Below are 17,039 nucleotides of genomic sequence, written 5' to 3'. Positions count from 1 at the left end.
TGCAGGGGGTTATCTGGCTGGGTGGTTAGAGATGAGCAGGCATGAGCTAGGAGGTCCCACAGTGCTCTGCTCTAGGGGTGCTCTAGCAAGCTGTCTGTAACCAAAGTGCTGTGGCCCTGGAGTATTCTGGTATGCTTTGCACCTGTGTCACTTGGGTGCAATGACTGGAGCTGTAGGGAGTGCCAACCAGGGGCATCCGTGTGCACCATGCTGTGGCCTCCTGGGTAGAATGGGCTGGGCTGGCATAGGCTAAGAGTCTAGGGGCTCACTGAGACAGCAAGCTGGCTGTGGCATCCAGAACTCTGCTACCATCTTCAGTTATCAAGGGGTAGGGCGCATAAACCATGCTGCTTAACATCTCATCTGGCCTGGATAGAGTCCCACCAACTCCCTGTTTGGTGGAGTTCTAGGGCTGGATCTTTTATATACTAGTTGCTCTTTTAAACTGGCTTTTTTTTCTTGTGTTCTATTCCTTCAGTACTTCTCTCCCTACTGCACTTTGCATCAGGGATGGGGTTCCCTTGTTACCGTGTCTCTCTCTTGTCATTCTCTGTGTGGTCTATCTTTTGTTGTACATAAGCTGTCCAATTGGCCCTTAGTTCTTCAGGAGGAATTGCTCTATAAATAGGTGTTGATTTGGTGTGTCCACAGAGGATATGACTTCAGGGTCTTCCTACCTCACTATCTTAGGCCAGAACTCACTTTGGTACTCTTTTACCAAAAGGTAAATTGCTTATCTCCATTTTGTTTAGTTCTTGCCCTGCTTTTGTCATGTTCTTTCTTTTGGACAGCATCTCTCTGTTTGACTTTCTCTGTTGCTATGAATTAGGTGAAATAACTACCTGAGTGTTGAAGGAGTGGCCCTGGGTGGTGGCATGGACTGCGTGTTCGGTGGCTCTGGTTGGCTGGCTAGAGCTGGAGGGCTTGCGGGCCGGAGGTCCTGACACACTTGGTGTCAGGGCTGCACTGGCCTGGACAGCTGGAGCTGGAATGGATCCTGGGGTGCCTGCCTTGATGCCACACTAGGAGAACAGCTAGAATAGGGCAGGCATGGGCTGGGGCTTTCTCCACACCGGGGCGGCCGTGGTGAGATGGCTGGAGTGGAAGCCAGTGCTGGCTAGGGGTGTCCTGCCATGCTTAGCACCTGGGCCACCTTGGCAAGATGGTTGACATATAATGGGCACAGCCCAGGGATGTCCTGGTGTGTACCACACTGGGACAGTTTGGTAAGACAGCTGGAGCTGGTGTGTGCTAAAGGCCCAAGGCTCACTGAGGCAGCAGATTGACTAGAGTGTCAGGATGCTGCTCCTGTCTATACTGCCAAGGTGGAGGGGGAACATAAATAATGCTGGTCACCAGTGCCTTCAATCCTGGAGAAAATTTCCAGCCGTTCTCTACTGCTTGGCAGATGCTCTAGGTTTAATAGTGCATTGCCTTCACTTATATACAGTCTAGTTGCTCTTTATGTTACTGTTTTACTAGGCGAATCTGCATCCAAGCCCTTCAGTACTATCCCTCCCTACTGCAGCTTGTAGCACTGGGAGTAGGATTCCCATTACTGTGTATCCAGCTCTCCTACCCTTCTTTGTGTGGCCCCTCTCTATCCTTTGTTGTGCAGAAGCTATTCGTCAGCCTTTAGTTCTTCAGAAAGAACTGCTGTAGGTGTAGGTTGGGTGTGTCCCGCGTAGAATTCAGGATTTTCCCATGGCACCGTCTTGGATCCCTCCTCATAATATAACTCCTTCAACTACACACACATTAATACACATTTTTGTATTTATTGACAAAAATGGTCCAGAAAAGGATTAAGTAAAAATTACAGTGGTAAGGGTTAATAGTTGTTTTTAGTTCTACTGTCTCTAGGAAACTGTAAGCAGTCTAGAAAGCTGTTATGTCTCCTAAAACAGGACTTCGATCACACCACTCAAGTGTTAGATTTCAAGAGAAATTCTTCCTTTTTTCCCTTTTGTCAAAGCAAAATAGAATGGAGGTCTTTGTTTTTACCCGTAAGCCTGCTTTCCAGAGGATGAACTGGGGTGGGGTGGAGGGAGTAGACAAAGAGGTTAAAAAAGAAACAGGCAAAATCTTGAAAGAAATGAAAACTAGAGAGGAAAAAGAGTTCTTAAGCGCTTAAGAATCATTCATTGAAGTAATCCTCTAGTCCTTCCATATCCACTTCCAGAGAGGAATTCAGAGAGGCCAGAGCAGATGATGCATCCTTGTTTTTCTGGACACTTGGTTTGGGTTGAGGAGCTTCTGCTTGGATGGATTCCTTTCTGATGTCTTTACTACCAGTTAGAATCCGTTGGCTCTCAAAAAAGAACTGGTTAGGATGGCTCAAAGAAAAGCCACAATCATCCACCTGTGTAAGAAAGCAAATGTATATATTAACACAAAGCAAAGGTATAAATAGAGGGACTTCATAAACCAGTTTAGACCTTGTTCAAAAACTATTTAATGCCCAGAACATGGATCTTAGTAGTTCTCGGTCATAACACTCAATCCAGTACTTACATGATTTCATTCAGAGGGTGCTTCAACTACTACCCAAACATTAATGGCTTCTTGCATTTGTATTTCCAACCCAAACCTCTGCTCTTAGTTCCCGTTCCCTATCCAATTCTACTTCCAGATCTACCTCTTAACATCTCAGATGGCTAAGCAAAGTGGCTGCCATATTGTCCGTCAATAAATATTTTGTTGTTTAAAAAAAAAAAGAAGAAGGATATAAACATTCCAGAATTGGGGCACCTGGATGGCTCAGTTTGTTAAGCATCTGCCTTCGGCTCAGGTCATGATCTCGTGGTTTGTGGGTTTGAGCCCCACATCAGGCTCTGTGCTGACAGCTCAGAGCCTGGATTCTGCTTCTGATTCTGTGTCTCCCTCTCTCTCTCTGCCCCTCCCCTGCTTGCACTCGGTTTCTCAAAAATAAACAAAACATTAAAAAATAAACATTCCAGGACCACAGGAAGTGGACCTAAACAGACACTGTTTTGATATTGGTCCCTGATACCACTCATGTTTTAGAGTATATTTATAAATCTGGCCTATGTAATGCCACTTAGTATCATAAACACTGAAAAAGCAACCTAATGTAATTTCTTCATTCCAATCTTGAGTTTTCCCTACTCTTACTTTTTATATAAAATTTTTTTCTTTTGGTAATTTTCAGTGGGACTTAACATAAAACTATGAACCTGCTCATGTTTGCATTATTTCTTTTCACAAATACTATCACTAAACTTTAAATTAAATCTTGAATATCATTTCCAATTACCCATTACCCTGTGCCTTTACTATTCAATGATGCTTTACAAGGTGTTCAGATGGTATTTGAACATTTAGCAAATACTACTTTTTTAAACTTTGATTCTAAAATTTATTAATAAAGAAAAATATATTCCTTAATATTAGCAAGCACTTATTTAATGACTACTGTGTGCCAGACATTATTCTAAGTGGCATAAAACACACATATATACTCATTCACAAACATGCATATATTTAGTTAACTTTCATTAAGAGCCCTGTGAAGGTAAATTATCAGTATTTCCCACTTTAGAGAGAGGTTAAATAACTTACCCAAGATCACGCACTGCAGGGCTGGAGATGGGATATGAATTAGCACAGTCCATGCTCATAACCAGTATGTTCTGCTGTCATGTCCTTGTGCCAAGGTCAATGATTTTTAATGTATTCATTTCTTAAGTTGTATAAACCTTTACTAACTCTTGGGCTGTGACCTAAGAGCAAGATAGCTCCTAAAGTGTAAACCTTCTACATGAGTCACTTTCTACACACTCAACCAGTGGGTCAGATTGAATTGATCACATGTCGAATCTCTGCCCTCCCTGCCTTCTGCAGTTGAAGCTGACAACCAAAGGATACCATTTTACTGCAGTTATTTGTTGTTGTTTTTTGTTAGGGGGTATTTTCATTTAATTTTTTTTTTTTTTTTTTACAAACTGAGAAGCTATTACACTTTTTTGTTCATTTGTCTTATATTAACCTTTTTATGTCTCTCTTTGTACTGAAGTGACTTGTATATATATAGTAGGTATCTAAATATTTGGTGAGTTGAGCCCAGAACCAACAGTGTATACCAGTCATATGTGCCACATTATGAGCTGGTAGTTTTTCAGCACACAAAAATGCATTTAACTAAGTCTAAAGAAATTTCCAGCCTAGTGAAGTCAGTCATATACTTAACACTCTTTTATTCTTGATAGAGGTTTTTAAGGGTCACAGATAAAGGTTTATTATCTCCATATTAGAGACACATTCTGGCTGGGGAGATCAAGGAAGGCTTTGTGAGAGAAGTGCTATATGAGTTGAATTTGGGAAGATGGAGAGAGTGAAAAGCTGGGATAATGAGGTCAAGGTTAATACAAACAGCAGAGCCACATGAGCAAGGTAAGAAGCAATGTCCCTGGAAAGCAAGTAGATCAGATGGCCTGGTGTAAAATGCATATAAAAGGGAATAATAGGAAATGAAGTTGGAAAGACAGACTGGGGCCCGACCTCAGAGAGCCTTGAAACCCAGGGTAAGTAGTCTAGACCTAATTTTGCAGGCATCAGGGAGTCACTAAAAATCCTTGAGAGGGGAGGTGATGTGCTTAAAGCAATGCATAATCGTATGGTGGATTCAAATGAATTAGCAGGGGGTTAAAAGAATTGCTGTCATGGTTCAGATGGTTCAGAATTAACCCTTTTAACAGGTGAACCAATAAACAGAAACAAGGTGTTTTTTGGTAATACTTGAATACCCCAGGATTCTCTGATTCTCTTTAGTCAGCTGTTGATATATGTTGGGCCAATAATTTTATAGTAAAGTCAGTGTATAGTAGATTGATAGCATTTAGACTAATTCATTTTAAGAGTTATTACTCAGGTCACTAGAACAAATTTTTATCTGCTACCTTGCTGCTTAATTTTAAAATGTTTCCTGAATGTTTTATGATAAATCTATAATTTTTATTAACAATGGAGTCATTTGTGAACTTCATTATATTCATTTTTCACCCAATTCATTAAAAAGTAGGAGATCCAATATTAAGTTTGCATTTTACCAAGTATTTCATGAAAAGTTTATTATGTAACATATCAATCAGAAGGCTTTACATTTTATAGAGAACATTAGAGATTGGAAAGACCTTGAAGATCCTTTCAATTGAACCTTCTACATGTAAAACTAGGAACATGAAGCCTAAAGAGATTACCTAGTTTATGCAAAATCATTGAACAAGTAACTGGTTTTGTCTGAATTATAATTAAGGCCTTTGACCAGATCACTTAGTTGCTCTGAAATCTGTTTTAAGAGGTTTTATGCAAAGTCAAATAAACTTACAATCATAACATAATATTTTTAAAAATTTTAAAAATGTTTATTTATTTTTGAGAGAGAGAGATGGTGTGAGCAGGAGAGGGGCAGAGAGAGAGAGGGAGACACAGAATCTGAAGCAAGCTCCAAGCTGTCAGCACAGAGCCTGACACGGGGCTTGAGCTCATGAACTGTGAGATCATAACCTGAGCCAGAGTTGGATGCTCAACTGAGCCACCCAGGCGCCCCAAGATTATAAAAAACATAGTGGTATTATTTCATGTAAAAAAAGAATCTACTGCTTTGGCTATAATTACATTGGAGATTTTCTACTACACCTAAAGTTTCAACGTGTTAAAATTCTCAATACATCTATGATCACGGAGAGGACTCTTTGGATCAAAATAAATTAAATTGCAATTTGGACAAAATGAAATCTTTATAAGCCTCGGTTTCCTCATCAATGAGGTAAAGATATTAATATGGTTGCTATGGGGAAAACCAAGAAAACAGGAGTGTAGAAAGAAAGTTGTTGGTTCTATGCTATCTACTGGCTTTGCAAAGACTCAAGAAAAGCAAGTCACTTAAAAAAGAAACAAGTTGAGGGGATCCTGGGTGGCTCAGTCAGTGGAGACTCAGACTTCGGCTCAGGTCATGATCTCATGGTTCATAAGCTTGAGTGCTGCATCAGGCTCTGTGCTGACAGCTCAAAAGCTGGATGGAGCCTACTTCGGATTCTGTATCTCCCTCTCTCTCTCTCAAAAATAAAGAAACATTAAAAAAAAAAAAGTTGAATTCCCAAAAGTTAAGAGAAAAAGATCATATTGCTTTAAATGTGTCCTTAGCTCCCTCTTCTACTTGAAAGAAACCTAAACTGGAAATTATTGATGGCATATTATAGGTGTAGTTAATTAAAAAAAAAAAAGTTGAATTCCAGGGTACCTGGGTGGCTCAGTTGGTTAAGCATCTGACTCTCTTGATTTCAGCTCAGATCATGATCTTACAGTTTATGAGATCAAGTCCAGTGTGGAGTTCTGCACTGACAGCGTGGAGCCTGCCTGGGATTCTCTCTCCCCACTTCTCTCTGCCTCTCCCTTACTCTCTCTCTCTCTCAAAATAAACTTAAAAAAAAAAATTGAACTCCAATCTCAAAACTATACTCAAATGAGACCTTGCCCGTACATCGAAAGATGAATAAAAGACCTTTAAATGTTTTTAACTTTAAAATATATTGTTTAAAAAATGCACATATTTTTTATTCCACTTTAATTTTCTTATTAACCAACTAAAACAGTGACAAGGGTCTTGAATCAAGGGCATGTACCATGTTACTATGTGACATCTGGGTTTTCAACTCTCTTAGGTTTGGGATTGCATTTTTGTAACTCATTTTGCTAATAAGTTCATTTTACTGAACTTACGGTCTAATTCAGTTGCTTGATAGCATGATGAAATTATGAAGTTCCTTCTGTATGGTGGATTGTACTTTTTTGTAAAATAGGTTGTCTTTTAAATGTTTTCTTTCTTTCAGTTTTATTTCTGGCTAAAGGAAGTGTAATGGCTGCCATTCGGTTTCCTTTCAGCTTGTCCAGAAAAATTAACTTTGGTTTATGCCCCCCCCGCAATGAAAACAGATTTTACTTCAAAATGAATTTAGAATAGAGAAAGCAAATTATCCCCATAGAAACCCTCAATTTTAATTTATTTCTGCTTAAAGGTCAGCAGCTATTTCCTTTACTCCTTATTTTTAAAAAAGTAGGAACATTCTAGATTTGGAAACAGAATTTTTGTTTCTTTCCTTGCCGTTTTTCTTAATTGGCTGCTATTGGTGATGTTTTCCTTTTGGTGGGTCATTTTTTATGTTTTGTACATTGTGTTCACTAGTGAGAAAGGGAAATTCTGTGATGCATTTTCATTCTGCCATACTAGCTTAGTAGTCTCAAAGTACTGTAAGGGATATGAAATAAGATCAGTGTAGTTGGCATCCAGAAAGAAGGAAATGGGTTGGACGCCTTTATAGGCTACATTATAAATTTTGGATTTCATCTTCAGAGCAATTTGGAAGCCCTTTAGGGTTTTTTTTTTTTTTTAAGCAGTTTACTAAAATAATCATGTTCCTCTATTTTAAAGATCATCCCAACAGCTGTGTGGAGGGTAAAGACCTGGAATGGTGCATGTGTTGTAGATAGTGGGAAATGAGTTAGGAAGCTACTACAGTGATCCAAGCAAGAGACAAGATGATGGCTTCTAGCCCAGTACTCTAATTGATATCCATAATAATGACCCTGAATTATTATAAAAGAGCTTAATTTTATTTGGTATATATATCCTGTTCAAGATTGCAGGCAAATGTGATAGAATTTAGTAAGATTTCTGCAAAGATTTATACGGTGGGAAAAAAATGCTCAGCTATTTGGAAAGTATCAAGAATGACTCAGTTTGCTAAAGAAATGATTTTCAATTACAATTCAGAGATTAATCCACACAAAGCCAAGTGTTTTCATTTACACATGGAGCATACCAAAAGCAAAAAACAGACCACAGTATAAAACATTGCTCCCTAAAAAACACTGAGGAAAACAGATTTCAAGCAGCCCAGATTTTGACATCTACTTACAGAATCTCTCTCAAACATTTGCTTGGAATCAACATGTTCTGCACACGATGACCTTCACACAAACATAGGTCTCATATTTCTGCCACAGCAAATGTAGATTTTGAAGGAATGGAAGCAATATTGTTTTACCTATGGGATGTTTGGGTTTTAATCAAGAGATTTTGCAATGACAGCTTATAATGAGGCAGCTGGTATTACCAAAAAAGCCATATGGAACTATCATAGTGCGGCTGTAAATGGTATCAATTAACTGGTTCATTTTCAAAACTTTCGTTAAAATGAGCTTGATCACAAAATCCTCAGGAAAATAAATGTAGCTTTAAAATTTTTGTTAAGTGGGGAGGCAGGCAGGATGGCAGAAAACTGACAATAAAAATGGATTCTAGTTTTAATTTAATGAGAAAAAATAATAGATATTCACAACTAAAAATCTATAATGAGACATCTAGCGAATTCAAACAGCCTTTTTATTCCATTGATTTTTATGTGGCTTAAGTTATATGTGGGAGGATTTAGACATACATCTTTTCAATATCTTCACTAATCTAAGGCAAGTTTTTAAATTGCCCATAGCAGTAATATTCCTGCAAGAAAAGAATACTCAGTAGATACTACAAAAGCACATCTGGGAACTAGAAATTTTCTTCTTATTTTTTGTGATTATGTCACAAACTCAATGTTTAAATCTAATTGTCACATCTTATTTTAAAAAAAGGAAAGAAGTTGAATGACAGACCTTAATTTGTGGAAGTTCTGAGGCGTCTTATTAAAGAGAATCCACAAATAATTAAGAACTCTCAAGCTGAGTAGGCAAATTAAGGAATATGGTCTCTAAGAAAAAGGTTAATTCAAAACTGGTGCGGAAAATATCAAACAAATGTGGCTTATCGGGTGAGATTCCTAGACTGCTAAAACTAATGAGAATTTGTGCTTGTTTCTATTTAAGTGAGGTTTATTTTGTCTTTTAAATTTTGTGAAAACAAAGTCTTTATGGTGGTAAATAACAGTAATATTTTCAACAGTTAGGTGTAATAGAAAGAAGGGGAAGACCCACAGCAGACAGTGGTGGGGATGGTTCTGGCTCCGGATCTCCTATTTACAAATTATGGTACCTTGGGCAAGTCATGTAGAATTGTTGGTTTTCAGGTTTTGTTTTGTTTTTTTTAACATAAACTATGATAGTTGGATCATAAATGTAGACAAGAAAATGCTAGTGACCTCCACAGTCATTATTACAGGTACAGTATCAGATTCTATAGAAGTACACAGTCATGGTCGGGCTCATAAGCTTTAATGACTTACTTAGTCCATCTCTTATAAGCAGTAGGACCTTACACAGGTTGCTCACCTTCTCTAAACTTTATTCATAAACGGGAATAAAAATAGTACCTCACTGTAGTACTGTAGTGTGCATCAAAAGAGCTAATGTGGTCAAAGTACTTAGTGCTGTACTGGGCATGTGTTAAGGGTTCTACAGATGTCGGTTACAGTACTGTATTCATTATTGGTAATATTATAGGATATACTTTTCCTATGAAATATTTTATACTATAAGAGATTTTGTTATTATATAACCAAAATATAAAAAATATTCCATAAAAACTAAATAGGAAAAATAAAAATGATTATAAAACAGCATAGCATGGTAGCTGATGATGAATTCAATGAATGCAACATCTTTTGGGGGAGGGTCACGGATGAATCCCTTTGAAACCTGATAAACAACAGACTCCGAAAAAATGCACATATACACTCACAGAAAAAAATATCTCAGGATGTTGGATGTCTGTCCTAGGTTAGGGAGCCATGATCAAGACCAGCAGTTGCAAACAGGGGGTCAGTGAGCTGAATTTCACCTGCAGATGTGTTCTACTGACTTGTATACAGTCTTCAAACTTGTCAATGTGAATGCCCCTAACAGGATGTGAATTCATCAGCACACCATGGTGCCTCCCATACTCTCTGGTGTTAATCTCAGCCACCTTCACAGTTTTTTGTTTTTATTTTATTTTATTTTTTTTTATTAAAAAAAATTTTTTTTTTTTAACATTTATTTATTTTTGAGATAGAGAGAGACAGAGCATGAACAGGGGAGGGGCAGAGAGAGAGGGAGACACAGAATCGGAAGCAGGCTCCAGGCTCTGAGCCATCAGCCCAGAGCCCGACGCGGGTCTCGAACTCACGAACCGCGAGATCGTGACCTGAGCTGAAGTCGGACGCTTAACCGACTGAGCCACCCAGGCGCCCACAGTTTTTTGTTTTTAAAGTGAGAGAGAGAGAGAGAGAGAGAGAGAGAGAGAGAGAGAGAATCTTAAGCAGACTCTATACCCAGCACAGAGCCTGATGAAGGGCCTGATCTTACAACTCTGAGGTCATGACCTGAGCTGAAATCAAGAGTCAGACACTTAAATGACTGAGTCACCCCGATACCTCTACCTTCACTTTTTTGTGTTATTTGCCTAACCTCTGTAGGCCTCTGAGTTGTGACCCTTGCTTTACACGTTTCAGAACCTACTAGTTGGTCTTCTTATAGAGGCATATTTTGTTTTATTGCATTTCCCAGATACTGTGTTTTCTACAAATTGAAGGTTTGTGGCAACCCTGCAGTTGAGGGAGTCTATTGGCATTTTTCCAGCAGTACTTGCTCACTGTATGTCTCTGTCACATTTTGGTAATTCTCACAGTATTTCAAACTTCGTTATTTTTGTTATGGTGATCTTTGATGTTACTACTGTAATCGTGTTGTGGCATCAGAAACCATGCTGATATAAGATGCCAAACTTAAACTGATAAATGTTGTATGTGTTCTGACTCCTCCACTGACTGGCCATTTTCCTGTCTCTCTTTTCTCCAGCCTGCCTATTCCCTGAGACACAGCAATACTGAAATTAAGCCAATTAAGAACCCTACAATGGCCTCTCAGTATTCAAGTGAAAGGAAGAGCCACAAATCTCTTACTTTAAATCAAAAGCCAGAAATGATTAAGCTTATTGAGGAAGGCATGTTGAAAGCCGAGACAGGCCAAAAGCTAGGCTTCTTGTGCCAGTTAGCCAAGTTGTGAATAAAAGGAAAAGTTCTTGTAGGAAATTAAAAGTACTACCCCAGTGATCACACAAATGATAAGACAGCAAAACAGCCCTATTGCTGATAATGGAGGAAGTTTTCGTGGTTTGGACAGAAGACACACCAGCCACAAGATTCCCTTAAGCCAAAGCTAATCCAGAGCCAGGCCCTAACTCTCTTCAATTTCATGAAGGCTGAGAGAAGTGAGGAAGCTATAGAGGAAAAATGTGCAGCTAGCAGAGGTCGGTTGGTTCATGAAGTTTAAGGAAAGCAGCAGTCTCTGTAACCTCAAAATGCAAGGTGAAGCAGCCAAGTGTTAATACAGAACCTGCTGCAGGTTATTCAGAAGATCTAGATAAGGTTACAAATGAAGGAGCTACACTAAACCAACAGATTTTCAACGTAGACAAAAGAGTCTTCTTATGGATGAGCACAGAAAGTGGTTTCATGATATGGAATGTACTCCTGGTGAAGATGTTGGGAAGATTGTTGAAATGGCAACAAAAGAGAACATGACATAAATTTAGTTGAGGAGGCAGCAGCAGGGTTTGAGAGGACAAACTCCAGTTTTGAAAGACGTTCTACTGTGGGCAAAATGCTACCAAACAGCATCACATGCTATAGAGAAATCATCCATGAAAGGAAGTTAAGTTGATACGGCAAACTTCTCTGTTGTCTTATTTTTAAAACCAATCACAGCCACCCCAACCTTCAGCAACTACCACCCTGAACAGTCAGCAGCCATCGACATGGAAGGAGGAACCTCCACCAGTAAAAAGTTATAACTTGTTGAAAGCTCAGATCGTGGTTAGTATTTTTTAGCCATAAAGTATTTTTTAATTAAGGTATGCAAAAATACCTATTAATACCTGTAATAATGCTACTACACACTTAATAGACTACAGTATAATGGAAACATAACTGGTATCTATACTGGGAAACCAAAAAATGCATTCAGCTCACTTTATCATGATGGTCTGGAACCGAACCCGTAATATCTCCAACGTATGCCTGTACTATAGAAGCATGGCAAAAGAGGCTAACAAGATAAAAACCAAACACATTTCCTTGAGTCCCTTGCAGTCAGGGGTCTTACATGTAACTAAAGTTCAGCCATGCAGGTAAATATGAGATATGGGAAATAAGAGTAACATGAGGTGGCAGCCAGAAGTAAAACAGATTTTCTACAGGAAAGATGGCAAAAGCCTCTGGTTTTCCTAGGCACCTAGGGCAACTGTTCTACAGCTACTCCAAGATTTGGCTACCTAAGGCCATTGGTCAAATCCAGCCCACTATCTGTTTTGGTAAATAAAGTTCTACGAGAACACAGTCATGCTCGTTCCTTTATATATGATCTATGGCTGCTCTGGACTACAAAAGCAGAGATGAGCAGTTCGACAGAGACCATATGGACAATACGGCCTAAAATTTTTACAATCTGGCACTTTCCTAAAAAAGTTTACTGGCCCTCGGTCTCATCCCTAGACGTGAAATGGTGGGTGGCAGCTGTCGTAGAATAAGGTTTTCTCATTGTGTAGCTTCTCCTTGTTACAGTATTTCTGGGTCTGTAGATTCCTAGATTAATTCTCTGGCCCCTCTATCAATTTTATAAGTTACCTAGTACCATGTGATAAATCCCTTTCTGGTGAAAATAGCTGGAGCTGCAACTAAAAACCCTGAATGAAACACAGAATAACAACAAAACAAAGGATTAGGCCATAAAGTTTAAAAATGTACTTACATTATGTGTCATCTCGAAGTACTTCTGACAGGCTACTTGGTAATGTGTCCCTTTTACTAAATCCAAAATCTAAAATGAATGGGAAAAGGAGAAAGCAAAATTAGAAACTAAGTCTCTCTAAACCACTGTAGCTCATGGTTGTTGGCCTTTTCATAATCTTTATTCCAGACAGGAAATGCATTAAATCATGTAGCATGTTGTACTTCTGCAGCCTGGGCACCGTGATAATTTTGACATTATACACCAGCCGCTTAGGTCAGCATTAAGCTACAGATGACAAGAGATAGGAAGTGATCTTTGTGACCCACCAACTGTGAATTTCAATAACTTTACCTTGACAACAAGATGAAAACAGATCCTAGTATTATGACTTTGACAGTTATTGTCAGAACATCACCTTGCAACTTCTCTTCCAAAATTATAGATATAAATCTAGTAATCTAAATGATTGGTGCATGAAGCAATCAGGTGTACTATTTAGATTTTTATTTTCCACATTACAGTTTATACAGATACAGCTCAAAATACAGCTGTGTGCCCATCAGGAAAATTTAATGTAAGTCCTTTGGAAGAGTGTCTGTGGAGAGGGAATGCTTTTACCTTCAATCAGATTTGTTCTTTTTTTGAAATGAAGTTATTTCTAGTAAAGCTCAGCAGAATATGAGAGTGAATAGTCTATTCTGAACACCTATTAGGAACATCATCCTATCTTTTGTAAATACAATTTGCTTTCCAATTCTACTTCATGTAATCTCTTCAGAGCGGTACAAACTCCCATTCTTATCAGCCAAGTGCAATGCCAGTTGAAATTTGTAAAGTTTCACCACCTCCCCTGCCAAATAAAAAAAATATATATTTGGCCTATTTATCAAACACAGTAAAAATGCTGGAATTAAGAGATAGCCTAAAATGAAGGGAAATGTAATTCTGGAGAAATGTTCATTTCTATCCCTTTTCAAAAGGCTGACCTTCCTGTGACAACAGAAATGTACATGAAGTCTCAAATTCCTGCTATTCTCATTATTGAATATAGCTTACATCTTTTGACAAACACACAAAATTATTACAGTTACAGAGCAGGAATCATACAATACTGACAGTGTGCTTAAAAGAACTGTTTTTCTTTGATTGTCTTATAGATTACATTTCTGCATTTCAGGTCACCTTTTATTAAATCCTTTATGAAAGACCTATATAAATGCCAACCAACCACAGCACCCAGGATCCTATTTGACCTGTCCATTTTTCTCCAATTCATTAGAGCAGAAATGAAAAATAAATCAATTTAAAATCAATGGCTATAAAGTTTTAAAACTGAAGCAAGCAACAAAGTTTTCAAAGTAATTTTAACACTCTGAGTTCGTATTCTCCAATGTTTTTACATACAGATATTCAAATTGTGTTGAGATGAACTTATAACTGATTATTTGCAAACATCAATGATACCATGAAGGAATATCTGTGAACTGCAATTTTGGAGAAGCAAAGCCTTCAAACTTTAGTTAAGTTTAAATGATACCGTAAATTACCTGAAGAGAAATGAATTCACAGAAATAAACAAAAAGCTCAATTGTGTGGTATATAACAAAGCTCTTTTATGTAAAAACACAACAATAAATCCAACATCATATTCTATGTATATACATATTCTTAAGATATATATATTTAAATATATATGAGCTTATATACATATATTTAAATATCTTCCTTGGAAAGTAAATATGTAACATTATATACAAACATTCTAATATGTATATTTGGGAAACATTTTTTTTAATTAAAAAAATTTTTTTTAATTAAGTTTATTTATTTAGAGGGAGTGGCACAGAGAGAGGGAGACAATCTCAAGCAGGCTCTGCACTGTCAGTGCAAAGCCTGACATGGGGCTCGAACTCATGAACCGTGAGATTATGACCCGAGCCAAAACCAAGAGTCGGACACTTTACCGACTGAACCAATCAGGTGCCCCAAGATTTAAAAAATATCTAGTTGGGGAAGCTTAGCTGGCTCAGTCAGTAGGGCATGTGACTCTTGATTGTAAGTTCAGGGTTGTGAGTTCAAGCCCCATGATGGGCAGGGAGCCTACTTTAAAAAATAAATAAATATAAAAAATTAAAAATAAAAAAATAGTTGGGTGATGTATGTTAAAGAAAATGGACACATAAGCTACAGAAGGAGAAAAGCTTATGTATTTTGAAATTTTAGGTTCCATTAAAATTAAATTTGGATTAATCGCAGATCAACCCTTCCCCTCCACCCTGCTCCACTCCGAAAGAAGGCTCTTAACAAAAATCATTTAGTTTTCCTTTCACTTTTTATTTTTCTAGAATGAATTTGTTACTTGAAAATTTCTTGCAAATCCAGAAATAAATCATTCAACCATCATCAATCCTTAAGTAACTTTACTGATCATGTCACAGCCTATTTAGGGTGAATGAAGGTTTCTACACATATGTAAAGGTGTAATAGGGGGAAAAAAAGACAATAGAGTGCTTTTCATTGCCCAAAAAAGCTATTCAAAGAAAGACCTAAAGAGAGGTTCTAGAGAAGAAGAAAGAAAACCCTCCACAGTAATGGAGATGTGAGGACAATATATGAACTACTAGAAGAAAACCAAGAGAAAGACTGCTTTGAGACAATTAGATATTATTTATAGGTATTACCTTCATTTCAGAGATGAAGAAATATATCCCCTTAAAATAGGGGTGTCTATCTAGTGAGTGCCGTTTACTGTGGGAAGAATTAAAAAATCCAATGCAATTTATGATTTTCTTTTCTTTAAGGGGAATAAGTGAAACATTAACTCAAAAAACCCAGTAACTAATAAACATATATACTTTAATTTCACATTATGATCTAGATTATAGATATACAGGAGGAGAAAAAAGAAAGAGAAGGATGTTATGGACCAATGAATGAAGTTTGGTTTTTTTCTCTGAGTAAAATGGGGAGCTACTGCAATTTTCTTGGCACAGGAGTGGCATGACCTGACACTGTTAACAGGATTATTCTGCATGATATGATAGAGGGAGTAGGGACAGAAATAGGGAGCTCATTACAAGAATCCAGGGAACAGATGGTACAGGCTTTGGCCAGGCTGGTAAGAGTAGTGGTTACAAGTGGTCACATTTCCCACTTACTGGCCATAACCATTTTTGAAAAACAGCTGTTCTGCACAAAAATGCTCAATAGGAACCTATTCCCTGATGTTTTAGAGTAATTCATTACCTATCACTCAACACTTTCCCACTCTGATTTCCTAAATAAAACTAAGTAGTCTAAAAACTCAGTAAAATGCAGGGATACCTGGGTGGCTCAGTCAGTTGAGTGGCTGACATTGGCTCAGGTCATGATCTTGTGGTCTGTTGGGTTTGAGCCCTGCATCAGGTTCTGTGCCGACAGCTCAAAGCCTAGAACCTGTTTAGGGTTCTGTCTCTGTCTGTCTGTCTGTCTCTCTCTCTCTCTGCCCCTCACGTGCTCGCACTCTCTCTCTCTCAAAAATAAACATTAAAAAAAAATTAAAAAATTAAAACTCAGTAAAATGCAATATGTAAGTAACAAAATATCATGTAAAATATATGTAGAATACCAAAAATGCCACTTACTAGCCACTAAACAATATGAGTTAACAAATAGATACTTCTCATACAACAGCCAATGAGTAGGATACCTGAAATCTCTATGTCAGGCAACATCTTAGATGCATACCCACTCTGTGGACTTCAAAATATTCACAAGTGATTATGATGTTCTACCATTTTTTAAAAATAATATATTTATTATTTTTTTTTAACTTACATCCAAGTTAGTTAGCATATAGTGCAATAACGATTTCAGGAGTAGAATCCAGTGATTCATCCCCTACATATAACACTCAGTGGTCATCCCAACAAGTGTCCTCCTTAATGCCCCTTGCCCATTTAGCCCATTCCCGCCCCCCCCCAACCCCCTCCAGCAACTCTCAGTTTGTTCTCTATATTTAAGAGTGTTCTAACATTTCTATATGGAATGCAACTTGGGGCTTTTTCTGCACCTAATTTTCTTTAATTTTTCTGATACAAACCTCACTAGCAAATGGTATACCAAGATAGTCTACAGGTATGTTGAGGATGGTACCGGTATAATTTGTCAATGGGTTGGATGACTCCAAGGCAGGAAATACAAAGCTAAAAATCAAAAGAAAAGAAAACTGAGGTATCAGCAATATACTAAAATCAGTTTGTGAAATAGAAGCAAAGACAGATACTTGACCAAAAAAACACCAAAAACTAAGGACAGATGCCTGAGATAGACTGTAG

General features: G+C 37.8%; 1 protein-coding gene across 2 annotated transcripts in view; it reads right to left on the bottom strand.

The window, feature by feature from the left end:
- Positions 1-1,760: 1,760 nt before the first annotated feature.
- PRIM2 (DNA primase subunit 2) overlaps positions 1,761-17,039 on the bottom strand; it is a 348,531-nt gene continuing 333,252 nt past the window's right edge. For both annotated transcript variants that reach the window (XM_045498644.1, XM_045498645.1), the window contains exons 13-14: positions 12,742-12,810; positions 1,761-2,362 (exon numbers count right to left, since the gene is read on the bottom strand). In XM_045498644.1, coding sequence (XP_045354600.1) covers positions 2,138-2,362; positions 12,742-12,810 — 294 coding nt within the window. In that variant the 3' untranslated portion in view covers positions 1,761-2,137. The remainder of the gene's footprint in view (positions 2,363-12,741; positions 12,811-17,039) is intronic.

This window comes from Leopardus geoffroyi, chromosome B2 (genome assembly GCF_018350155.1).
Source record: "Leopardus geoffroyi isolate Oge1 chromosome B2, O.geoffroyi_Oge1_pat1.0, whole genome shotgun sequence".
NCBI lineage: Eukaryota > Metazoa > Chordata > Mammalia > Carnivora > Felidae > Leopardus > Leopardus geoffroyi.
The sequence above is the reverse complement of the archived record's forward strand: the minus strand, read 5'-3'. Positions and strand labels throughout refer to the sequence as shown.